This window comes from Manis javanica, chromosome 2 (assembly GCF_040802235.1).
Source record: "Manis javanica isolate MJ-LG chromosome 2, MJ_LKY, whole genome shotgun sequence".
NCBI classification, from domain to species: Eukaryota; Metazoa; Chordata; class Mammalia; order Pholidota; family Manidae; genus Manis; species Manis javanica.
Window position 1 is genome coordinate 103,884,491 of NC_133157.1, and position 27,229 is coordinate 103,911,719.

The 27,229-nt window shown below is 35.6% G+C and overlaps 1 protein-coding gene across 9 annotated transcripts in view; it reads right to left on the reverse strand.

Annotated features, from left to right (window-relative positions):
- The window catches only part of WAC (WW domain containing adaptor with coiled-coil), a 94,850-nt gene that overhangs the window by 41,493 nt on the left and 26,128 nt on the right, over positions 1 to 27,229 (reverse strand). For all 9 annotated transcript variants that reach the window (XM_073229015.1, XM_037026691.2, XM_037026695.2 and 6 more), the window contains exons 4-6: positions 7,293 to 7,399; positions 1,014 to 1,129; positions 347 to 459 (exon numbers count right to left, since the gene is read on the reverse strand). In XM_073229015.1, coding sequence (XP_073085116.1) covers positions 347 to 459; positions 1,014 to 1,129; positions 7,293 to 7,399 — 336 coding nt within the window. The remainder of the gene's footprint in view (positions 1 to 346; positions 460 to 1,013; positions 1,130 to 7,292; positions 7,400 to 27,229) is intronic.

Sequence of the window (27,229 nt, forward strand, 5' to 3'; positions counted from 1 at the left end):
GCTTAACAGGACACAATTCAAGATTTAAAAAACCTGAAAAACAAAAAACCCCCGTTTTAAAATGGAATAAATCCACAACGTAAATTTTTTTTTCATCAACTCTACTACATGATAGCAACCCTGGGTAGTGAGGAATACAAACATGTACTATTCCACTCTGCAGCCCTTTCCCTTTGCAGGAAATAAAATGATGGAGGTTAGGGGGACAAATCCAACATAGAAGAAACCCTGTATGTTTCTATTTATTTTAGTTTACATATGCAAATAGCTATGCATATTTATAAAGTAAATGAGCTGTAAGAATGAAATCAAACATACTATTTCAAAGAAAAAACTTAATACTTACTTCCACTGGCAAACCCACTAGTGGCTGTTGCTTGCATCACCTCCCTTCTGTAATCCCTATCTTTTGGGAAGCTATTAATTGCCATCTTGTTTGCTTCTTTTTGTCTCTGTTCTCTAAATAAAAAATATACATAGGCCCATAAATATTACATCAAGTCCAATGAGTCTATGTAACACTTCTGACCAAATACTCAAAAGAATGGTATATGGAAAAATAAAGGAACTGAACATGATCTTAAAATCATTTAACTGGTGTGGAAAATGGAATGCAGCAAACAGAAGAACATTAATATTTCTCACCGATAGAAAAATATAATATGCCACTAACCCTACAACTAAAACTCTGCAACATTAATTCTACATGAAGTAAATGTATTATTGTCCTATAAGAATTATACAGATTTCTATTACACATTATGAGGAAGATGAATAAAGTAGACTGATACAAAATTTTTAATTAAGTATACTGACTGTTTACAAGGCTCTTGAGGAGAGTTACTTATATGTCCTAGTTTTTTTTAAGATAGAAATTATCCATTGCAATTAAAAAGGGGTGTACTGAATATTAGTATATGAAACCTAAACTTAGAATGTTTAGTATGTTCTAACATGTTAACCTGAAAAATTAAGGAAGAAAAATATTTTTCAATTAGATTAAAAGCAAATACCTTTCAAGCCATTCTTTAGGTTTTTCCCACTGTGAAACTTCTGTTCGACAATTGTAGTAGTATTTTTTCCCAGAAGAGCTAATATGCTCAGACCAGTCATCTGCAGAATCATAAGGCTAAAAAATACATTTTTAAAAATTAGAAAATGTTAATATTATTTAATCGCTTGATATGAAATATCAAGATGTCAATGGTTTTCAAAACATACATATGGGAAGACTTATGAGATAGATATAGGTGCCCTGATCTAGAATGTAATTATCTGCAATATATCTTAGGAGCCCTTAAGCCTATCAAAACCTTCAAAGATAACAAATGGAAAATCCTGTAAAATATCAAATTAAATAGATTAACAAATACTAGTTTATTAGGCACATGAAGAAAAATGTGAAATTAACATCTTAACTGCAGAAAAGCATTACAAAATCTCCTTATAATTTAAATTGCTATAATCCAGTCACATGGTTGGGGGGTGTTTTAGGGAAACCACTTTCAAATCAACTGATCTGATGGCATATAAAGCCTATCAGTTCTAAACTCTTCAAGGCACAATAGTAATCACATAAAGTGTACCAGAGAACAACCTGCCTATATTTACTGTTACTTAGTGAAAAAAAAAAAAAACAAAAAATTTTAAGAGGTAAACAGAAAGCTAATTAAAAACTATGAATTTGTTTCATCTTCAAAATCCATGAGATGGGGTAAATATGAACTAGACCTTGCCTCACATAGCAGCATCACTTTTTTTCCCAGAACTAAAACTGATCTTTCAGAAGGTCTCAGAAACAGTCTCTTCTGTTATTTTATAGGCACTGTAAAATTATAATGAATTTAGAATAATCTGAAAGGTCCAGTTTTCATAGAACAGCTCTCAAACTGTAACGTTTAAATTAAATCCCTGCACTGGCCCCAGGAAATCTGGCAGAATCCCTAGTTCTAGATGAATTTCTTAACTATTATTTCAAAGGAGCTTTGAAATTAAAATGAAATACCATACTTTGGTAGCCTATCCTTCTTACAGGTTCACCACTACAGTGTAGAGTGACGCGATTTTAAAGCTTGAGGGCAGGAATTATATACGCCCTGCCTACTCAGCTTTAATTTTACCAGGCTGGAAACAAGCTGAGAAAACATACAAGTCGGCCATAGTCACATATTTAGTATAGAAGGAAGATCAAAGTCAGGTATCCGGATATCCCTTATTTCCACTAACCAGCACCAATTCTGGAAATGCCATAATTTTGAGAGTAACTGAGTATTGCAGATTCTGCCAAATGTTTGTTCTCAGGTTTATGTCTCAAAATAAAGAAGCTATCAAAAAATCAGCCCTGTGCCTTCAAACCTCTAAAATCAATGGAGAGTTAATTCTCAATACTTCTAGCTTCCAGAAGCAGGCGACGCCAAGCTGGAGGAACCCAATCACAGAGAACCAAATTCAAAAAATGTTTTCCTACCACCTACCACTTCCTGTAACTAAATTATTATGCAAACTGAGCCCTTCTACGGAAGATTTGGTTCACTTGGCAAATAGTTATTTGGGATTAATGGTTTGGTCTGAAGAGGGAGAATGAGATTTGAAACAAGTGGACAGAAGGCATCAGAGTAGATCAGAGTGGTCTAGACCAGTGCTCTTCAAAGTGATGGTTTTGTGAACTGTTACATGACCTGGAGGAGGTAAGGAGCTTGCATCAGAATACATATCAACACACTGCTTCCCTTGCCAAGTCTTGCTTTAAGGGGAAAAAAAAAATCCAGCTCAACTAAACAGTGTATTTAACAACAGTTAATTTACATTCTGGCACAAGCACCAGGACAGTTAAAAATTCACGGACCAGAACCTTGAAGATCTGACTTTGCCCATCGAATCTCAGATTAGTACAAGTTAATGTCTTAATAAAATGTGTTCCAGGGTATAGCACTACAATCACATACCAGTACCCTTAGCTTATCTTCATCCCAATTGCAGCCTCAAGAAAAGATTAAGGGGGGGGAAAAAAACCCTAAGTAATGGGGTAATTTTTAAAATGTTGATATGTAAGAGTAGACATTAAACTCTTTTCATTGTATTTTTTCAGTTTTATGGAGGTATACCCAACAAAATTCTAAGCTATTTAAAGTGTACATTGTAATAACTTGATACACATACACACTGTCAAAGGACTGCCATCTAACAAACAAATCCATCACATTTCATACTTTTTCTGTGTGAGAACATTCAAGTTCTACTCTGAGCAAATTTCAATTACATTATTAGTTATCAACTACTATCACCATGTTATACATTATATCCTCAGGTAGTGAATTTCTTGATTTAGGAAAAAAAAATACCTAAAACTAAGAACTAAAACAAAAGGCCTGCAAATATTGCAAGTTTCCTAAATTAGGCTTGATATAGTTGCCAACACATGCTCTAAGGCAGCAGTTCCCCATGTGGTGTCCAGGAAACCTGGAGGCCCAAGATCATTCACAAGATCAACACTATTTTCATAATGTTAAGATGATTTTGCCTTTTTTGCTTCTAATTCTATCACAAGAACACAGTGGAACTTTCCCAGATGCTATATAGGAAATCTGATATCACAAAAGGTTGAGTGCAGAGCAGATAATTTTAGGTTTCTTCTTCTGTTAAGATAGACATCAAAGAGATGTTTGCTGTCCTTTGTTTCAGAAAGTTATTTTTCACAAAAATATATCCCATATGCTGACTTGTAATAGGCTTATTATTGATTTTTAAATGAATTTAATTATTTAAGTATTTTTCAAATTTGTCAGTTTTAATTTCTAATATGGTAAATATGATGGGAGTCCACTTAAACAAAAACTCAATTTCATGAATGCATAGGTTTTCAAACCAGTAAGTATGAAAATGCCTGCTCTAAAAGGGCATTTTCATACTTCTATCTGCTCTGTTCTCCTTCTATTCAAAATGTCTTTTAGAACTCTTATGTGAACACTGCTCTTCTCTTCTATTAAAAAAATTTTTAAAAAGCATCTCCCTCCTTTCCACTCCCTCTCCAAAATAGAAGTCCCCACTATTGCCTAAATTAAACTATGTAAAAAAAAACAGTTCATCTTGGTATTTATTCATGAATTGTTACCAATGAAGTTCATTCAATAACATCAACAGGAAAATCAAGAAATTCAGTACCTGAGGATATAAATGTTTGTTTTTTTCAAACCAAAACGTTTCCATGACCTGTGACTGTCCTAAGAGTTCTCTGATAATTTTTTAAAAATAATTAAGTGGAGTAGTTTACAGAGGATTGTGATAGCCTCAAGCTTAAAAGCTCTAAAATATGCAGAAGATATTTAATTGATTATAAGAGGAGCTGGAATATAAATGCAGTCATTTAGGATTGAATTTAAAGTGCTCCCCAGCAAATGAAAATTAAAGGATATTTAGAAAGGAAGACCACAGTTACATGTTTTACATGGGATATTTTTCTAAATAAATTCAGAGGTGCTTAAAAATAAATCACCAATATGCATAACTAATGGTAAAGAGTCTACATAATGTCTCTAAGTCCTATTATGATCTAGATTAGGAAGGAGGTATTCAGCAAGTTTTCCCTAAATAATTACCATGGGCTAGGCTCTGTGCTAAATCTACCACAACAAATGTACATCATAGGACAAACATACATGATAGGACATAGCAGGTAACAACACATGAATGTGTTAATCTAATACGAAAAAATGAGGCAATTTCAACTCAACTTTCAACAGCTGACTTGATAAATGTAAACCATCCATACAACCTTATCTGGGCAGATACCTCTAAAAAATATTGTTACTGATTTTCAAAGACGGACTTAAAACCTGAAAACCTCAGTGAGGGAAGAAAAAAAAACACCTAAAAAAAGCTATTCCACATTTTAAGCTAGGTTAAAATAATGTGTTAACCTGGGTTACCTAACACCCATTTGGTCATTTACTGTTTCCTTAAGAAAATGCTAGATGAGAACTAATTGTATGTTTTACGTCTTGAAAATTTTCCTTCTTGAAAGTGGTTTGAAGACAAAGAAAATATCATTTTACAAGAAACCTTCAGAAATGTCCAAAAGCTTACTTCTCAGGAAGGATTAAATTTATGGTTTGTAAATGATGTATGTATCATGCTCACTGGGTACACTATAATGAAAAAAACTACTATTTGGAAGTTATATACCTACAGTTGAAATGTACAGAGACTCCAATTCGGAAAACATGCAACATTTAATTCATTCTGGCAACAGACTTCAGTTTCCACTCACATAATGAAATCTCGATACCCTTTATGATTTGGGACTTTTGAGCTTATTGGAATGCCCATCTTTTTATTCTTTCTGATTCTACTATGTTAACCCATTTCTTGAAAATCAAAATTAAGAGTTTTATTTTCCCTGAATAAGGATTTGTTTTTTTCAAACCAAAACAATATTTACATGCCCTTTATTGTCCTAATAGCAAATACCAAATCTGAATTGTCAGTAATAAATGGAACTTTAGGATAGTTACTTTGAAAATTAATGGGGCCATTTTTCACAAAAATAGAAAAGATTCTTTCTGAAATCTTGAGTATTAATTACATCTTATTAAAAATGACTCATCACAGGCAGTTTAATGATAACACCTAGGAATGTTTATCAAGCTGTTGTCTAAGCCTCATTACTACCCTTCTTATATTCTGTTCTGAGATGCTAGGGCTAGGATAATGCAAATTACATTCTATTTGGCCAGTTGGCTTCCTGTTAGATTCAGCCAATGGTGGACATTCGAGCAAGGCTGACAGGCAGGAAAGGAGAAGCCTAGCAGTGAACAGGTCTCCAGTTTCCAGCTGTTGGCTATGTGCCCCAAACCAAAACAAACTTCATACCACTCAGGTGTTGCCACAGCTCTGCCGGGCTCCTTCTCTAGACTATCAGGTGCTGATAATCCCAACCTCTTCTAATTATACCCCAGCCCTAAGGTGGGATCTCTATATATGTTACCCAGGGTTTCTTTTTTTAGTCCTCAATATCTGCTTAGCCAATCCTGTATATAAAAATTCTGTTATTAAATTTTCTGTGCTAAAATAAAATAGTATGGTTTCTGTTTTCCTAACTGGACTCCAATACACTATTTAAAACCGCTCTAAAATTTGTCTTTGTATTACCATTGATGTCTCAATATTCTATGGAAATGTACTACCCACACAGCTTCACCAAGAGACAGGAACTAATAAACCCTGAGGGTCTCTCTCAATGCTGATTACAGTATGATGATCACCCAAATACCCACGGCAGTATAACTTGTTGGATTCTCCCTATACTTCAAGAGCCTTTAGTTTTTCTTTTCCTTCCATATTACTATATCCTTTAATAGCTCTTTACTACCTTTATATAAAATTCACATTCCTTGGCAAGATACAGAATTCTTTGTGATCTTGCCCCCCACTTATCTCTGCAACCTAAGCTACTGCCATTCTTCCACACTAACAAAATCCTTGCAATTCTCCAAATAACACTATGCTATTTCACACACCGTGTCTTTGTAGGTGCTGTTCCTTTGAATGCTACACAATTTCAGACCTCTTCGACTGGCTCATTTTTATTTGTAGCACTGCTTATACTTTAATACTTAATACCCTCCTCAGCCAAGTTGGGAGTGACCCCCTTGAGTGCTCTCAAAGCAACTTTAACATGTAATAGTTTTAATCATGTACTTTTCGGTCTTTACCAGGTCTGAAAGTTCCTTTGAGATGGGCCACATTTTCTTAGTTCTATATATCTATAACCTAGCATGTACTTGGCAAATTGAAACCTTAGTAAATCTTTGCTCAATGAATGTATCAGAACTTTAATTTGAATCTTGACTTTAAAAAATTCGAACTGAGTTAATAAGTTACTTTAACAGTTACTTCATTTTAGAAATACCTAAAATTCCTCAGTGGGTTTCATGCCTTAAGGGCTGGAACCTTTACACCATCAGTGTCTGATAGAGTGTATAACACACAGTAGATACTCAATAAATATATACAACTATAAGAAGTTTATGGAAAGAGAGCAAGCTCAAGTTAAATGACTTTAAATAACTATAGAAGTTTCACAATTTAAAGTTGTTTAAATCTCAGATATTACCATGGTAAAAATCTGCTCTGTACAGGAATGCTGATTAAATAATACCAAGATGATACCTTCTGACTATCCTCACCTCTACTAATAAATTTAGCTCATTAGTTCATACACATTAAGAAAAGGTCAACTGTGATTACAATTTTAAAATTGAAAAAAAAGGTGGGGGGCATGTCTATATACTTACTGCATCTGAAGTTTTGCTTGGATTATTGCTTGGATTAGAAGAATGTGAATTTGAACTATGAAGAGCACTGTGATTGTGTGAATTTTCTTGTGGAGAGTAACTGGTCCCTTAAAAAAATATAGAAAGCAAAGTGAATTGTAAGTTGTATTTCATGTTTAATTTAAACTGCTTTCTAAGATACTACAGACCATTGTACGTTCCTAAATCATCAATTTACATAAGCATCAGAAATCTATACATATTCATACTTCTCATATATAAAGTATCTGTGGGCCTACTAAAGATGTGGCTTAAAGCACATACACTGCATGGCTGACATCCTATGAACAATGTTATTTATAATTAAATGGGCAAAACCTCATCTATTACCATTTTTAGCAACTTGTATATGGTTTTAGAATTCAATTATTAGGGAAAGACAGAAACAACATAAAGAAAAAAGGCATAAGAATTCCACTGAGATAGAATTAACTATAAGTCACAATCATCCAGTATGTTCTTGTAATAATTTTTCAATGTCTTAGTTTCCACAACTTGCTTTTCAAGAGTTTTGCCAATTTTTCAACTAAAACAGTATCAAATTTTCAAAGCTAAGTCTCAGTTAAGAACATACCACCAGGTTGCCTAATAATAGCACCAACTCTAGTAATTGCTTAAAAATAACTCATAGTTTCATGAATAATCTACATGGCTAAGCCATCAGGGATAACAGTTTTTATTGTCTTAAGAAAAGCCAATGTATAAAAACCCAGAGTTGCAAAAGCACTAATGATACACAAAGGTTCACCACCAAAGTCTAATTGTTGGTATTTCAATTCCACATATTTTTCAGCAATAGGGTAACATAATTCAACCTTTTTTTTTTTGTTTTGCTGAGCTGGCAATGTATAGAGGCTATACTATAATGAACAAAAAAATTCAAATGTGAAAAACAATTTAAATGGTCAAGCAGTCCAGGAATTAGAGCCAGAACCAGAGTTGTTATATTTAGAAATGAGTTAAGAATTAACTATTTCAATTAACAGGAAAAACTAAATGGATGAGAAAGGTGGATTGGGACAGACAGAAGATGACTGTAAGGTTTTAGATTTCCAAGAGGAAATGGTCAACAGATTAACACTGAACTAGGAATTCAAAAGTAGATCCAGACATCTCTTCCATTAGAGGGAAAAGGTAAGGGACTCTAACTTTGCCTTGCATATAATAAACAAGCATTATGAGCTCAGAATGAAATATCTGAAGAGAAAAGGCAGTGACCAAGATTTAACCTTGAATACAGGCCGGCTTATTAGGGAAGCTAGCAGCAGATTCCAAGATCCAATAAAGCTAGTGACCTGACAAAGTCAAAGGAGTTACTTAAGTACCCAACACTAGGTAAGTAGTACAACAGAGGAAATTTCCCAAAAAGCTGCTCCTTAAGATGCCTGATGGTTTCACCTACTTGTTTTTAATTTGATCTTGCTGTATGTTACATCTTTCTATAAAACACCCTCAACTTTTTTAAATATACCAGGCAACAAATCCTTTAATAAACGTTTCAAGAGGCAATCAGCGAAGAATAAATAAGATCAGTGTGCAGGAAAGTGAACAAGGTATACCTAAGACTGCTATCCTTAGAAAGGCCTGCTTGCACAGCTGGCTCTTGGCTGGCATAAATGAACCTGGATTTCAGGAGAGTGGCTGCAACAATAACTGACAAGAGTTATTCATTTTGCCTAAGCTGTTTGTGCAGACAGTATGGTTTATGTTCAACACCTGCATTTCCAGACTTCTGGTATGTTCTAGGCAGAGGTGTCTATATAACAAGCCAAATCCAATAAAAACCTTGGGTAGTAAATCTCTAATAAGCTTCCCTGGTAGACATTTCACAAGTGGCATCACAATTCACTGCTGGAGGAATTTAAGTGTATCTTGTGTAACTCTACTGGGAGGTTTTTGGAAGCTTGCACCTGGTTTTCTCCATTCTGCTCCGTATTCCTTTCCCTTTGCTAATTATGTTTCATATCCTTTCACGGTAATAAGTCATAGCCATATTGACTATATATTGGGTCCTGGAGGTCCTCTTAGAGAATCCCAAACCTGGAAGGGGTGTGAGGTCCCCAGCACACGGAGTTACAAAGAAATATCACTACTCCAAGTCTGTAAATTTTTTTATCTGTTGAAATTTATACTTTTCAGATGTAACTCATAAAAATTTCTAAAAAATCAGGTTTACAGCTGAAAACAAATAGGAAACAAAACTAGTAATATGGACTACTAGAATACCATATTCATATACTACTAGCAGAATTGAGGTATCTATGGAAATTTCCATAAGCATGTTGACAGCAACAGAAAAAAGGCCAATCTTCTTGACTGAAATGAACCTAGAATAATCCATTAAGAAGCCTGGGTTAGATGCCCTGACATTTATTTGAAAGAATCTTGAGCAAGATGGTCTATGTTTACATCTGTAAAATAAAAGTATCACAATAAAGATTTGTTAAAAGACATGATAGGTACTCTATAAACTTAAGGTATGAATAAGGTTTACTGATGTTAAGATCCAGGAATTTACCTACTTTAGTGTTGTTCTTAACATCAATGAAAATTCAAAAACTGAAAAGCACCCAATTAAGCTCTTATCTCTGAAGAAATGCTATGTCTTCCACCAACCTGACAGACATTGTCCACTAGCTGTTAGGTCTAGTATATGTGTTTTAAGAGGACATAACATAATAATTAAAAAGCATATACATCAAGATACACTACCCTAAGACTTAAGAGTTAGGAAAAAACTGAATCATCTCTTAAGAGAAAAGCCATTTGCAGACACAGGAGCTTTTTGAGTAGGAACCAATTCCACATTGCATGAAATACATTTATTTAGATCACTTAGCAAAAGTAACCGCTGAAAACTTCAGGAACAGAGAAACAAGACTAAGATACAGATATTTTGGTAAATAACTAAACAGATTCTTAAATGGATTCAAAAACTAAGTAAAAGGGGTTTTATAAAAACCATGGGATTGATTTACATTTCCTTGATAATTAGCGGTATTTGAGCATCTTTTCTCATGTCTACAGCCATCTGGAGGTTTTCTCTGGAAAAATGCTTATTCACAAACCAGGGAAATGTGAATCAAAACCACAGTAAGATATCACACCTCACATCAGTTAGAAGGGCTAGTAACAAAAAGAGGTAACACATGTTGGTGACGATGTGGAGAAAAAGAAACCTTTTACTTTACATGCACTGTTGGTGGGAATGTAAAATGGTGTAGCCACTATGGAAAAACAGTTTGGCGGTTCCTCAAAATAAGACCCAGTTATTCTGGGTATTTAACCAAAGAAAACAAAAACACTAATTCAGAAAGATATATGCATTTCTATGTTTATTGCAGTAGTATTTACAATAGCTAAGATATGGAGGCAGACTAGTATCCACTGACAGATGAATGAATAAAGGTAGAATATTACACACACAGAATAGACTACTACTCAGCCATAAAAAATATGAAACCTTGCCATTTGCAACAACATGGATGGACCTCAAGGGTATTATGCCAAGTGAAAAAAGACAGAGAAAGACAAACATATGACTTCACTTTTATGTGGAATCTAAAAAACCAAAACAAATGAACAAACAAAATTGCAAGAGATTCATAAATACAGAGAACTGATGGTTGCAATGGGAAAATGGGATGGGTAAATGATGTGAAGTGGATAAAGAAGCACAAACTTTCAATTATAAATTAAGTCATGGGGATGAAAAGCACAACACAGAGAACAGTCAAAAATATTGTAATAATTTTTGTATGGTGACAGATGGTAACTACACTTACCGTGGTGAGCACTTTGTAATGTATTCAATTACTGAATCACTACCGTGTACACCTGAAACTATTATCAAATTGTATGTCAACTATTCTTCAATTAAAAAAAAAAAAGCAAGAATGGTATGGTAAGGTAGGCAATAGATTTTTAGATTCCAGCCAGAAGGATGCACTTAAGGACTGAAAGCAGGATAGATTTGCCCCCTGAATAACGTGACTACAAGAAGTTAAAATTCTCATAAGCATCTAAGAAAAGCTACAATTCATATTATCTTCTAAAGCATTTTGGGGGTATATCTCATATGAGCCTTTTAATTTCTCCACACAGTTCTTTCCAAACTCAGGTAATACACAGACATATAATCGTGATTACACACTCTCTCCCCAGGATCAGTGTTGTGATGATGGTGGTTATGATTTTCAAGAGCCATACCTACACAGAAAGTGCTATAACAAAAAACATCTTTGAAATCTATTTTATCTTACAAACTCACATGAATTTTTATATCCTACCCCACAAAGAATTTATATTATGATAAGAACACAAGTTTTTTTTTTTAACTGGTAGTAGAGTCTAAGGCTGAGAGAAAGAACAAGTGATTTGCAAATGGTAACATACTGGTTTGCCTACAAAGAGCAGAACCAAGCATGAAACTTTAACTCAGAATTTTAATGCTAAATTCAGTGACTACTCAAGTGCACAAAATACACAAGCTGGTGACAGTCTCATGGATGATGTTTGGCCCAACAAAGTAATGGAAGCAAAAGCTGTTTGTATGATTCAAGGCCCTTTATGCTCTTTGTACATTACTAAGAAAAAGGCTCACTATTTTAAGGAAAATATCTCCTTGAGAAAAGTAGCATTGGTGGATAAGTGGAATAAAACTGATTTAAAATGATACATATTTAAACCAAGCTTAAGAAATTAAAATGAGAACTGATGATTCTAAAATTTCAAGAAAAATTTTTCAAAGAAAAATAACCCTTGAAAATGATTTTTCTTTTTTTGATGGGGTGAACAATGGAGTTCTATGTTTATGCCTGCAATTTGAAGGACCTAAAGGGTGAACAAGTTCTCCCATCCAGTGCTTAACCAAAGGCAGAAATGGAGAAGTAACAACATGACTGGATGCTAGTATCAGACTACAATCCAAGGGTTGGGAAATACAACCTGCTGGATGAGTGTTTTTATTAGTAAGTTTTCATCAGAACACAGGTGCAGTCAATCATCTACAGCTACATCTGTTCTCTCAACTGTCACAAAACTATGTGGCCTCCAGAAGTAAAATATGTATTATCTGGCCTTTTAACAAAAAGTCTGTTCACTTCTGGATCAGACAGTGTCAATTCAAGTAGTTAATGTAACAGAACATTGCAAGATACTGAACTTTCCACAGAATCTTCCATATTTAAAAGGCAGAATAATCTCTACTTGGCATCCTCTAAAACTCCAGAAGCTAGATCTTAAGAGTGGTAAGGGTCTGAGAAATATGGAAACCTAAGAGAGTATTCTGGGAAACAGGGCAAAAAAAAAACCGCAGTAAAACCACATCTGACTCAGCAAGAAATGGGCTTTAAATAATTAGACTGTCCTGAGAAGGGTACTTGGATATTAAAGGGAAAATGGCAAGTATATACAATTCTTTATGATCAAAAAAGGCTGGGAAATGCAACCAGCTTTTCAATATGAAACAACAGTTTTCACTCACCTCAGGGGCAAAATCCTTAATCACAACATGACAACTACAATCCACTACCAGATTCTCAGACTTAGAAATTAAGTCTGAATGCCCTCTACAAAAACTGGAAGGAGCAGCTAAGGCTTATCTATAATACTAAATGGAAGATCTCAAGGACATTCTTCTCTAAACTGCTTTCCAAACTAATACAAGCAGATAATAGCTATGACTGAATAAAATTCAGCAGTAGCTCTCAAACCCCAGTAATTAAAAACTACAGATTTCAAGGACCCTCAAAAAGATTCTGATTCACAGTATATAAGATAGGACCCCAAGACCTGAATTTTTCATCAGCACACTCAAATGGCTTTTATCAGGATCTGGGATAAACTTTATTCTAAATGTAGTTTAGTACTGCCATCCATGGTCTTGGTTCTATTTCATCACTCCAAAACCAGAGACCATATCTGTTTAGAAATGAGGGTATTTCACTAAGAAAGCCATATACTTGTAACAGGTATTTTTGCCATTAACATGATGTTTTTTAAGAAAACCTTGAATTCTGCAAAATTGCACACTAAAAATAAGTCTTATGGGAAAAAGAGTAAAAGCAAATCCCTCAAAATTATTTAATATAACCAGAGAACTAACAAAAACTTGAAAAGCACAGGGAAGCAGATTAGCAGGGCTGAGGATTGCTTCAAGGGTTATCAGAAATGAAGAAAACATTATGACAGAAATACAGCTTACTGGGACTGAGAACATGAAAGTAAAATTCTGGGCATTGAGGCTATGAAGCTATAGTGGACAGAAGAAAAAAATGCAACTTGCCACAGAGAGGGAGCCACACAAGGTTAGCAGAGCAGACTTAAGACCTACAGGGTTTCTTTTTGGGTGATGAAAATGTCCTTAAATGATGGTGCTGGTTACACAACTGTGTCTATATTAAAAACCAATAAGAGAGAAGGATCAAAGATGGCGGCACTAGAGGTGAGACAGACATCACTCCCAAAACCACATATATTAGGAAAATATAGTTAATACAACTAAGCCTGAAAGAGCAACAGGAAAGGCTGCGCCAGACTGCATACACCTGGAGAAAACAACAGACCTCACAGAACAGGGTAATGGACCAAAGCTGTGATCTGGTGGGGACACAAGCCCTTCCCCCACCCTAGCTGCCAGTTCCCTGGCATCAGGCTAGCCATAGGGAGGCCCCACCTAAGCAGCCACAAACACAAAGCATAGAGGCTTACACCTATACACTCAACCCACTGGTTCTGGTAGTGGAGATAGGCACAGCAGCTGGGAAGGAGGAAACAGTTCTTAACAATCCCCAGGCACCAGCGCCGCTCCCGTCACCCCCAACATGGCATATGGGGCGGAGCAGCTCCAGAGAGTAGAGCTTCTGGGCACAAGAGAGCACCACATAGAAATATGAAATGTCAAAGGAAGCTGGTTAAAACCAAAATTCCACAAACATCAGAAAAAGGGCCAAGTGAAACAAAACTCATCAATCTTCCTGACAGAGATTTCAAAATAAAAATCATAAACATGCTCCTGGAGCTACAGAAAAATATTTAAGAATTCAGGGAAGAATTCAGGAGTGAGATTTGATCATTAAGGAAAAAATATCAGAAATGAAACATACAATGGAGGGATTTAAAAGCAGATTAGATGAAGTAGAAAAGACAGTAAAAGGAATAGAAATTAGAGAAGAATAATACAAAGATGCTGAGGCACAGACAGAAAAAAGGATCTCTAGGAATGAAAGAATATTGAACCGTGTGACCAGTTAAAACGGAACCATATTCGTATTATGGGGTACCAGAAGAAGAAGAGACAAAAAGGAATAGAAAGTGTCTTTGAGGGTGTAATTGCTGAAAAATTCCTCAATCTCCTGGAGGTGCACAGATATCCCAAGACAAGGGACCCAAAGAAGACAATACCAAGACATATAATTATTAAAATGGCAAAGATCAAGGATAAGGACAAACTTTTAAAGGCAGCCAGAGAGAGCAAAAAGATCACATACAAAGGAAAACCCATCAGGCTATCATCAGACTTCTCAGCAGAAACCTTACCGGCCAAAAGGGAATGACATGATATTATTTAATGCAATGAAGAAGGGCCTCAAAACAAGAATACTCTACCTGGTAAGATTACCATTTAAATTTGAAGGAGGAATTAAACAATTTCCAGATAAGCAAAAGCTGAGAGAATTTACCTCCCACAAACCACCTCTACAGTGTATTTTGGAGGGAATGCTATAGATGGAAGTGTTCCTAAGGCTAAAGAGCTGTCACAAGAGGAAATGAAACCACAGTAATGAAAGCAGAACACTTGATTACTGAGCAAATGCAAAATCAATTCAACAACCCCCAAAGTCAGTCAAGGAATAGACAGAGAGTACAGAATATGATACCTAGTACACAAAGAATGGAGGAGGAAGAAAAAGGAGTGGGAAAAAAACCCTTTACATTGTGTTTGTAGTAACACACTGAGTTAAATTAGACTGTTAGATGGTAAGGAAGTTACCCATCAACCTTTGGTAACCACATCTGATGCCTGCAAAGGCAATAACTACATACCTATAGATAATCACCCTGAATGTAAACGGTCTGAATGCACCAATCAAAAGATACAGGAACTGAATGGATAAAAAAACGAGACCCATCTATATACTGCCTACAAGAGACTCACTTTAAACCCAAAGACATACACAGATTAAAAGTGAAGGGATGGAAAAAGATAATTCATGCAAATAATAGGGAGAAAAAAGCACGAGTTGCAGTACTTGTATCAGACAAAATAGACTTCAAAACAAAGTCACAACAGACAAAGAAGGACATTACATAATGATAAAGGGGTCAATCCAACAAGAGGACATAAGCATTATAAATATTTATGCACCCAACACAGGAGCACCCACATATGTGAAACAACTACTAACAGAATTAAAAGGGAAAATAGAATGCAATGCATCCATTCTAGGAGACTTCAACACTCCACTCACTCCAAAGGACAGATCCACCAGACAGAAAATAAGGCACAGAGGCACTGAACAACACAAGAGAACAGATGGACCTAACAGATTACAGAACTCTCCACCCAAAAGTAGCAGGATACACATTCTTCTCCAGTGCACATGGAACATTTTCAAGAATAAATCATACATTAGGCCACAAAAAGACCCTCAGTAAAATAAAAAAGATTCAAACTGTACCAACCAGCTTCTGAGACCATAAAGGTATGAAACTATAAATATATTACACAAAGAAAATGAAAGAGTCCACAAACACATGGAGGCTTACCAACATGCTCCTTATAAGTCAGTGGATCAATGACCAAATAAAAACAGACATGAAGCAATACAGGGAGACAAACGACAATAATTCAACACTACAAAATCTGTGGGACGCAACAAAGGCAATGTTAAGAGGGAAGTATATTGCAATACAGACCTATCTCAGGAAAGAAGAACAATCACATATGAACAGTCTATACTCACAATTAACAAAACTAGAAAAAGAACAACAAATGAAGCCCAAAGTCAGTAGAAGGAGAGATATAATGAAGATTACAGCAGAAATAAATAAAATCAAGAAGAATAAAATAGAAAGAATCAATGAAAGCAGGAGCTGGTTCTTTGAGAAAATTTAACAAAATGTATAAACCCCTAGCCAGACTAACCAAGAAAGAGAGTCTACACACAAAACCAGAATCAGAAATGAGAAAGGAAAAATCACCACCAACACCACAGAAATACAAAGAATTATTAGATAATAATATGAAAAATTATATGCTAACAAACTGGATAACCTAGAAGAAATAGACAACTTTCTAGAAAAATACAACCTTCCAAAGCTGACCCAGGAAGAAACAGAAAATCTGAACACAACAATTACCAGCAACAAAATTGAATTGGTAATTTAAAAACTACCTAAGAACAAAAACTACCTAAGAACATAATGTCTGGTCCAGATGGCTTCACCACTGAATTTTACCAAACATTTAGTGAAGACCTAATACCCACCCTCCTTAAAGTTCTCCAAAAAGCAGAAGAGGAGGGAATACTTCCAAACTCATTCTATGAGATGAGCATCACTCTAATACTAAAACCAGAAAGACACCACAAAAAAAGAAAATTACACACCAATATGCCTGAATGAACACAGATGCAAAAATACTCAACAAAATATTAGCAAACTGAATTCAAAAATACATCAAAAAGACCATCCAGGATTTATTCCAGGGATGCAAGGATGGTATAATATTAGAAAACCCACCAACATCATCCACCACATCAACAAAAAGGACAAAAACCACATGATAATCTCCATAGATGCTGAAAACGCATTCGAAAGAATTCAACATCCATTCATGATAAAAACTCTCAACAAAACAGGTATAGAGGGCAAGTATCTCAACATAATAAAGGCCATATATGACAAACCCACAGCCAACACCATACCTAACAGTGAGAGGCTGAAAACTTTTCCTTTAAGATCGGGAACAAGACAAGGATGCCGACGTTACCCACTTCTATTCAACATAATACTGGAGGTCCTAGCCACAGCAATGAGACAACACATAGAAATGAAAGGCATCCAGATTGCTAAGGAAGAAGTTAAACTGTCACTGTTTGCAGATGACATGGTATTATACATAAAAAAATCCTAAAGAATCCACTCCAAACTTTCAGATCTAATATCTGAGTTCAGCAAAGTTGCAGGATACAAAATTACGACACAGACATCTGTTGCATTTCTTTTTCTTTTGGTATCATTAATATACAGTTACATGAGCCACATTGTGGTCACCAAATACCCCCCATTATCAAGTCCCCACCACATACCCCTGTATTACAGTCATTGTCCATCAGCATAGAAGATGCTGTAGAATCACTACTTGTCTCTCTGTGCTGAACTACAAATATGTTACATTTCTATACACTAATGATGAACTAGCAGAAACAGTTGTCAGGAAAACAATTCCATTCACAATTGCATCAAAAAGAATAAAATACCTAGGAATAAAACTAACCAAGGAAATAAAAGACCTATACCCTGAAAACTACAAGACACTCATGAGAGAAATTAAGATACCAATAAGTGGAAACACATTCCGTGCTCATGGATAGAAGGAATTACTAATATTGTCAAAATGGCCATCCTTCGTAAAGCAATCTACAGATTCAATGCAATCCCTATCAAAATACCAACAGCATTCTTCAACAAACTAGAGCAAAGACTTCTCAAATTCATATGGGACTACGAAAGACCCCTAAGAGCCAAAGCAATCCTGAGAAGGAATAATAAAGCTGGGGGGGATTATGCTCCCAAACTTCAAGCTCTACTAGAAAGCCACAGTAATCAAATCAATTTTGTACTGGCACAAGAACAGACCCATAGACCAATGGAACAGATTAAGAGAGCCCAGATATAAACCCAAGCATATATCAATTAATATATGATACAAAAGCCATGAACATCTGTGGAGTATAAGAACAAAGAAAAAACTGAAGGAGTAAAACAGCAGCAGATTCACAGAACCCAAGAATGGACTAACAGTTCAAAGGGAAAGGAACTGGGGAGGATGGGAAGGAAGGGAGGGATAAGGGGAGTGGTGGGGGGAGAAAGGGGGCATTATGATTAGCATGTATAATGTGGGGTGGCATGGGGAGGGCTGTACAACACAGAGAAAACAAGTAGTGATTCTACAGCATCTTACTATGCTGATGGACAGTGACTGTAATGGGGTATGTGGAGGACTTGGTGATGGGGGAATCTAGTAAACATAATGTTCCTCATGTAATTGTAGATTAATGATACCATAAAAAAAAAAAAAGCCATGGACATACAATGAGGAAACGACAGCCTCTTCAACAACTGGTGTTGGCAAAACTGGACAGCTACATGTAAGAGAATGAAATTGGATTGTTGTCTAACCCCATACACAAAAGTAAGCTCAAAATGGATCAAAGACCTGCATATAAGTCATGAAACCATAGAACTCTTAGAAGAAAACATAGGCAAAAACCTTTTGAATATAAACATGAGCAACTTCTTCATGAACATATCTCCCTGGGCAAGGGAAACAAAAGCAAAAGTGAACAAGTGGGACTGTATCAAGCTGAAAAGCTTGTGTACAGCAAAGGACACCATCACTAGAACAAAAAGGCATCCTACAGTATGGGAGAATATATTCATAAATGACATATCCAATAAGGGGTTGACATCCAAAATATACAAAGAACTGATGCACCTCAACAAACAAAATGCAAATAACCCAATTAAAACATCGGCAGAGGATCTGAACAGACATTTCTCCAAAGAAGAAATTCAGGTAGCCAACAGGCACATGAAAAGATGCTCCACATCGCTAATCATTAGAGAAATGCAAATTAAAACTACACTGAGATACCACCTCACACCAGTTAGGATGGTCAACATTGAAAAGACAAACAACAACAAATGTTGGTGAGGATGTGGAGAAAAGGGGAACCCTCTTACACTGCTAGTGGGAATGTAAATTAGTTCAACCTTTGTGGAAAGCAGTATGGAGGTTCCTCAAAAAACTAAAAATAGAAATACCATTTGACCCAGAAATTCCACTTCTAGGAATTTACCCTAAGAATGCAGCAGCCCAGTTTGAAAAAGACATATGTTTATCGCAGCACTATTTACAATAGCCAAGAAATGGAAACAACCTAAGTGTTCATCAGTAGATGAATGGATAAACAAGTGGTACATATACACAATGAAATACTATTCAGCCATAAGAAACAAATCCTACCATTTGCAACATGGATGGAACTAGAGGGTATTATGCTCAGTGAAAGAGGTCAGAGAAAGACATTTCCTCATTTGTGGAGTATAATCACAATTCACAACTGAAGGAACAAAAGAGCAGCAGACTCACAGACTCCAAGTAACTAGCAGTTACAAAACAGGAGGGGTGAAGGGTATTATAATCAGTAAACATGGTGTGTGTGTGGGTTATGGGGAAGACAGTGTATCACAGAGAAGACAATTAGTGGCTGTGCTATCTTACTACACTGATGGACAGTGACTACAATGGGGCATGGGAGGACTCGATAATATGGGTGAATGTAGTAACCACACAGTTTTCCATGTGTAACCTTCATAAGAATGTGTATCAACGATACCTCGATAAAAAAAAAACAGGCAAAAGTAAAATATGAACTGTGCAATTTAAAGGGGTGAACTGTATGGTAGGTGAATTACACATCAATGAAACTGTTACCAAAAAAAAAGTCTTACCACACATTACATGTGATTTTGACTTATCTAAATTGGAATTCCATATTTCATCATTTCTCACACTTGAATCCTATGAAATGCTTTGAATAAGAAAAAGTTGCATGGCCACGTAAATCTGGAAAAAGTTGTAAATGATATTTTCTTAGAGAAAACTCACAATGTACTTTTAAAGGATCTGAGAATTATTTAAGAAACTAAGCCGGAAAAAAAGGAATTGGTACTCATACATGATACAACATGGATGAACTTGAAAACACTATATTAAGTTAAAGAAGCTAGTCAAAAAAGACTACATATTATAAAACCTGTTGATATTAATATCCACAATAGGAAAATCTATCAAAACACAAAGTAGATCAGTGGTTGGGGAGTCAGCAGGGAGGGGTAGAAATGGGCAAGTGACTACTAATTGGAATGGGGTTTTTGTGTTGAGGCTTCGGGGAAGGTATTAATCAGCTGGTATGTGAATTATATCTCAATTTTTTTAAATGCCATTTAAAATATTTTTTAAAGGGTGAGAAACTTGGGTCGAACCAAGTTGAGAAGCAGTAATCTAGTGAAAAAAGCAGTCACTCAGTTAGGCAATTTGGCCTTCAGTCCAGATTTTTGCCTATGCCTTACTAAATAAAAATGAGGTCATCTAACATCATATCAAATAAGGTACTGACTGGTTGACAGTGTGTGGGATCATACTTCTATTTGCTTATTAGGAAAATTATCAACACATGGCTCAACTCTTCAGCCATCTCAAGGCACGTCATTCAGTACAACACAGAACAAACAGCATTACAGGACTACCTAGATTAATCTGGAGTGAGGATCTCCTCATTCTTACTGACTCCAAAATATTCTAACTGCTGAACCATGGTCATTCTCATCTCCATTTCTCTACAAAAGAGTCAAAGCAATCTTTTAAACATGTACCTCAGAGTATGACATATGTTCTGAATTTTAATGAGTACAGTGGGAAGCCATTTATATTCCTCTGGCCCCATTTAACCTTCCAGCTGCATCTGGTAGCACCCACCAGCTTGCTCACCACACTTTAGCTATACTGGCCTCTTTTACTTCTTCGAACATATGCCTAGTCCTTTCCCACCCTAGATCATTCATATATTTACTTCCTCACATCTATCTTCCACTCTTTGCCTGCCCATTTCTTGGGCATCCTTCAGGTCTCTGCTTAAATGCCACATCATTAGAAAAGCCCTCTGTGACACCTTCCCAATCTAAAACAGGCACCTTCTAATATCACATACCTATCTGTAATAGTTCTTTTTATGCAGTGTCATTAGACTACATCTCACATTTTTCTTGTTTTCTTGTTTTCTTGTTTTTAAATTATCTAAGTGGCTAGTCTAAGAAAAGCATTCCTTTGGGAAAAAAAACCAACATAGGTTAGTATGAGAAATAACAGAAGCTGCTTTAGGAAAATTTATCAAGTTCTAAGATTCTGAAAGGTGAGTTGATTAAGAGCATTACAGTTGAAAAACTTAGTATTATCCTTCCCCAAGCTGTGGCCTTTAGAAACACAGTACAACAAAACAAGGAAAGAAACAGTTCTTAGCATGCCGGTAGGTCTCTCCAAGTAATTTTTCCTCCCAACTCCAATCAACTAAGCAAGAGGTAGCTGATTTCCACCTTGGAAGTCTCACGGTACTTCTCAATCTGAGAATGGGTGAAAAGTAAACACAAAGGAATCAAGTACGTTCTATGCCCTCTTATGTCTCACACACTTGAAACTCTCCATTGCATTGAGATACTAAAACTACAAAGATCATCTAACACCCAAAGAGACTTAACTGGGAACACTGGAGATAAGCTTCAGTCAAGGCAAACAGTATGAGCAATGGCACAGAAGTAGGAAAGCACAAGGTGACAGGGGTTCAGAGGGCAATAAGCAAAATTAGCCTAACAGGAACGTGAGGTTCCTGTACATGAGAAGAAAGAGGCAAAGCTAAGTTAAGCCAAAGACTATTAAAGGGCCTTGGAAACCAAACTAAGAGGAAAAAAAGATTTTATCTTTTGGACAAGGAACTCTCAAAATAAATAAGAGCCTGATTTTTTCACTGAGTATTTTTTCTTTTTTTTAATGCTTTTGAACAGTACTGGGTGCCTCATGAAAAATCAGACTATGTACCCTTAAGCATAACACAACAGACTAAAGAAAAGGATTCTTTCTAGAGAAATAGTTGTCTAATATTTTTCCCCAGCTTTAGGGCCCAGAATTATTTCATGGCTGGCTGTCCATCCTTCAGTTGTCAATTCACAAGTAACATCCTAAAAAAGCCTTCCCTTGACCACCTCCCCTCGCCTGACATTACCATTAAATCACCATTTCCTTTATAGCACAAATCATAACAAGAAATTATCCTGTTTGTCTACTTTATTTTGTCTCATCCACTAGGAATGAAAACTCCCCAAGCACAGGGACTTTGCCTGTTATGTCATGGCTATAATCCTTGTAACTACAGTCCCTGGGTCAATCACTAGATTCCAAAATAGAAATGTACAAATGGAAGCCCAATACGTAAAATGGGAGCCACTTTTACTGTAATGTGGGTAAAAGAGAGATTAGGATCGGCTAGCCCAGTCACATTCTTGGAACCTCTAGGCTCTGTACAACACTGCTTAAAAAGGAATGATACAGATAATCTCCAGAGATTAGTTCTCAGAAGGCTGGGTAGTGGTAACAAATCCTAAGTGTCATAGGAAGGTACATAAACTTCACCTGCTAAATTAACTAATTTGACACAGCAAAAAAGTTCTATGAAAACACTCATTACCTGAAACAACCACTGAAAATATGTAACTTAATACATATTAACAAAAAAAATTAGTATACCCTCTACCCTATTACCTGTACAACATAATATAAATTGGGAAGTGCTTTTCCCAAAATTATGATGTATTGCAACAGAGTTACCTCAAGGAAAACATTAAGTTTTCTCTTACAACTAAGATATTTTAAATATCGCTCTTGTGTATCATTTGGTAGAGACACATGTACCCAAACAGCACTTATTCTAAAACTCCATCTGTTTCTGCTGCTTTAGTCATCCTGCTTTTGTGTTGAGACACGCCACAGTTTTGGATATAGCTACTGTTAATCTAATATTGGACTCAAGTCTAGGTGTTCTCCAACTGTGAAATGGTTGTCTACTAAAGGGAAAAGTAAACATTGCCATATTGCCTAAACCAAAATTTTATACACATTAAGTGGCAGGTACAAATGTCACTATGAGAATTTTTAAAAATAAAAACAGAAGCTCAGAATGATTATGGGAGAAGAAGAGCCAACAGATCTTTGCTGATAATGTTATACCATTTTTGCACAAAGAATATTACCTACCTATCTCTTCACTCTCCCTCTGGTCCCAATCTTTTCATTCCTTACCATCCTCCATTGTCCAATCACATCTCTAACCAAATTTAGTCTATATAGGTTTATTTAGGAACTGTTTCAAACTTTAAAGGAAAAAGTAATTCATGTAGTGCATAATCTGTTTCAGAAACAGCCTCAATCATAAAAGAAACTGCAAGACTGACAAAGAAAATAAGAACTACAGAACTGTAACAGAATTAAAGGGATTCACAACTACATATACACCTCAATTCAGGAATGCACAAGAATGAATATTGAAAGACTTGCATGACTATAAATCTTAAAGGCTAATATTTTAACAATTTGCTATTAACAGAGAGAGAGACATTTGATAGAATTCAGACTTCTAACAACTCATTACCAACTAACTGTAGAATAAATGTTTCCTTAACATGAAAAAGATTAACTTCAAATAGGGGTGATTACACAATGAATGTTATCACCAAGCAATACCTTTTAATACCAAAAACAACATTCATAATTGAGTCTTTTTCTTTTTTACCATTTTTTTTGAAATTGCAGTAACAGTTAACCCAATTATCTAAAATAAAAAACAGGTATTACTATTATAATCAGAAGCTACAGAAAAACATTAGGTAAGATAATTCTATTCTCACAGGCATTTTTCTACATATACATAGGATACCCCAAAATAGAATCATACCACTACTTTGTACATGAATTATTCTAGTTAATATCTAGGAATATCTTCACTCATCATCATTTTTAATGGCCACATTATATTCCACATTGCAAGTATATTTCATCAAATGTCATCAGAGAAATGTTTGTTTCCTATTTACCCTTTATCCAGGTGTTGAAATCCCCAATTCATATAAAAATGGAATTAGCAATATCTAACACTAAAAAGAATCATGAAAATGTAGTCTTAAAAGACTATCTAAAACGATTTTAAAGGCCATTAATTTGGAATGATATATTCTAACAAATCATAATCATTCAACAGCACAAAAATTTGATAATTAAAATTACATTAAAAGCATATTTTTTTTCAGGAAGATGACAGCATGAAAATATGTTTCTCTATTTGCCCTCTACAAAACTTAACAAACTTTTTTTTTTTTAAAAAAAGGAAATTAAATCAAATCCAGTAAGGGAATAGTCACAAACCAATAAACTGTACTGATAAATGGTTTCAAGAGACAAATCTATACACAAGTACAGAAAAATAACATCCAATTCCTCTAAAGTCTGTCAGAATACTGTTTGAAAACCATGGCGGGCAGAAGACGTGGAACAGAAAAGGGTTGCTTGGCCCAATAAATTGGCCTCTTGGACCCAATTAAGTAGACAACTACCTGAATCAGAGGTATAAACCTGCCAGTCTGAACCTGTGCCTGGACCCCCATACATGATCCCTGGAAAGAAAATTAATCAAATACAGTGGAAATTCAAAGAAAATAGAATGAACTGATACACACCCATTATATCACTCTCCTCCTAATAGACATCTCCCACATTTCTTTCCCTGAACTGGACTCAGATTATAAGCCACCAACTTCTAAGGAAACAATTATTTACAAGAATGTCGAGGGGAATAAGGAATGGATCAAAGATAATCTAATCACACTGCTCATATAGTATTTTTACATCTTTATTCAAGACAAGTACACAGAAACCAACCCACACAGAGCCTGTGCAGAGAAAATGGAGGTACATAACAAACAGTTGAAGAAAATATTTTGAAAGAAATCGCAGGAAACTAACTTTTCAGACAAATAGTGATCTCAAAGAGAAAAGAGAACATGAATTCTTATGAAATAAGAGATAAGATGATAACAAAAAAGGGGGGGGGAGGTGCTGGAATAATAACAGGAGGAGCATACAGAAAAGATAAAATCACCCAAGAAGCAAATACCACCTTAGAAGTAACAGAAAAATCAACAGGGCTGTGAGCAACATCAACTGCAACACACATAACAAATATCACCAAGCACACGGGACAAAAGAACAGAAATGAGAGCGCTTATATAAGATTCCAGACAGTAAAGGTGAAACCAACATTTGTAAAACTGAGGTCCTGAAAATGTGAACAAAAACAAGGAGGACACTCAAGTAGAATAAAAGAAAGCTTTTCTGAAATAAACCTGGAGACTGAAGAGCTCATCCTGGAGACTGAAGGGGACCCACATGTACCAGGAAAAAGTAGTAAAGAACCAATAAAAACTGACACATATCCTTATATCCTGATAAAGCTGCTGAATTTTAAGCAAAAAGAATTCTAAAAGCATAAACATGTTCCTCATGTAATTGAAGATTAATGATAAATAAAATAAAACTAAACAAAATAAAATAAAATAAAGGTGGGGGGTGGTGGTCTAACAGACTTCTCCATAGAAACACTAAATGATGAAAGACAATGTAGTAATGTCTTATGCCAAGGGAAAAATATGTATGTGACCCAGAGAATCATTTGTCCAACAAGAATGTCATTCATGATTAAAAACAGGAGAACATTATCAAATATTTAAGAATCCAAAAACTAAAGCACTCAACTTGGGGAAGATAGGGTTAGTAGTTTGACAAAGACTAACAGAATCGTAAAAGGAATCAAAATAACAAATTCACAAATGGAGAAGCTGTACTTCGAAGACTGGCAGTGTGCACTGAATGCAGCTAAACTCATCTGCTTAGTATCTGGGATTGACAGCCACTTTTGATTACCAAGCGTTTATTCTGATAACTGTTTTACACCAAATGACTGAAAAAACATATGGCAAACATTTCCTCAAAATATATTGTACATTTTTCCTTTGTTGTAATTTTGTCATAAAAGCAGTCATTAACAACCCCCCAACCCTTCCCAAACCTTCCCAAACACAGACTACCCATTTAGCAAATATCAGATTCACTGCAGGCCAAACATGGTGCAAGAAACTAACAGAATAAGAAATCATTCTTCCCTGTAGCTTAGCTGCCCAAACTTAATTATGTATCAAAAGAAACTGAGATTCTTCTAAAGAGTGTAGATTCCGAGTCCCATTCCAACACTTAATAATCTGAGGATTTTCAGGTTTGTTTAAACTTCCAGATGATTCTGACAGGCCAGGTTTAGGAACTATAGCTCTAGCTGCTACAGTCTGTATCTCAAAGTCTCTTCACGTCTCCTAAATAAAAGGAAGATTAAATAACACCCAGTCATTTTACTGTTTACGTTATTCTATTTTAAGTTTTTGACATTAGCAGTATATATAGGTTTGGCACTATGCTATAAATGTTGGATTCTAGTATCCCTGCTTTTTGAACAGAATAATTTTTAAATGTCTTAAAAACAGAGTAACAGCAAAATGTACTTCTGTGAAAATACGTAATACCTCAGGATCTAGGTACTAAATTACCTTAAATATACTGGATAATAATTTGCGACAACATGGATGGAGCTAGAGGGTATTATGTTCAGTGAAATAAGCCAGGCAGAGAAAGACAAGTATCAAATGATTTCACTTATCTGTGGAGTATAAGAACAAAGAAAAAATTGAAAGAACAAAACAGCACCAGCAGACTCACAGAACCCAAGAATGGACTAGCAGTTACCAAAGGGAAAGGGACTGGGGAGGATGGGTGGGAAGGAAGGGAGAAGGGGAATAAGGGGCATTATGATTAGCACACATAATGGGGGTGGGGCACGGGGAAGGCAGTATAACACAAAGACAAGTAGTGATTCTATAGCATCTTACTACACTGATGGACAGTGACTGTAATCGGGTATGTGGTAGGGACTTGATAATGGGGGTAGTCCAGTAACCATAAT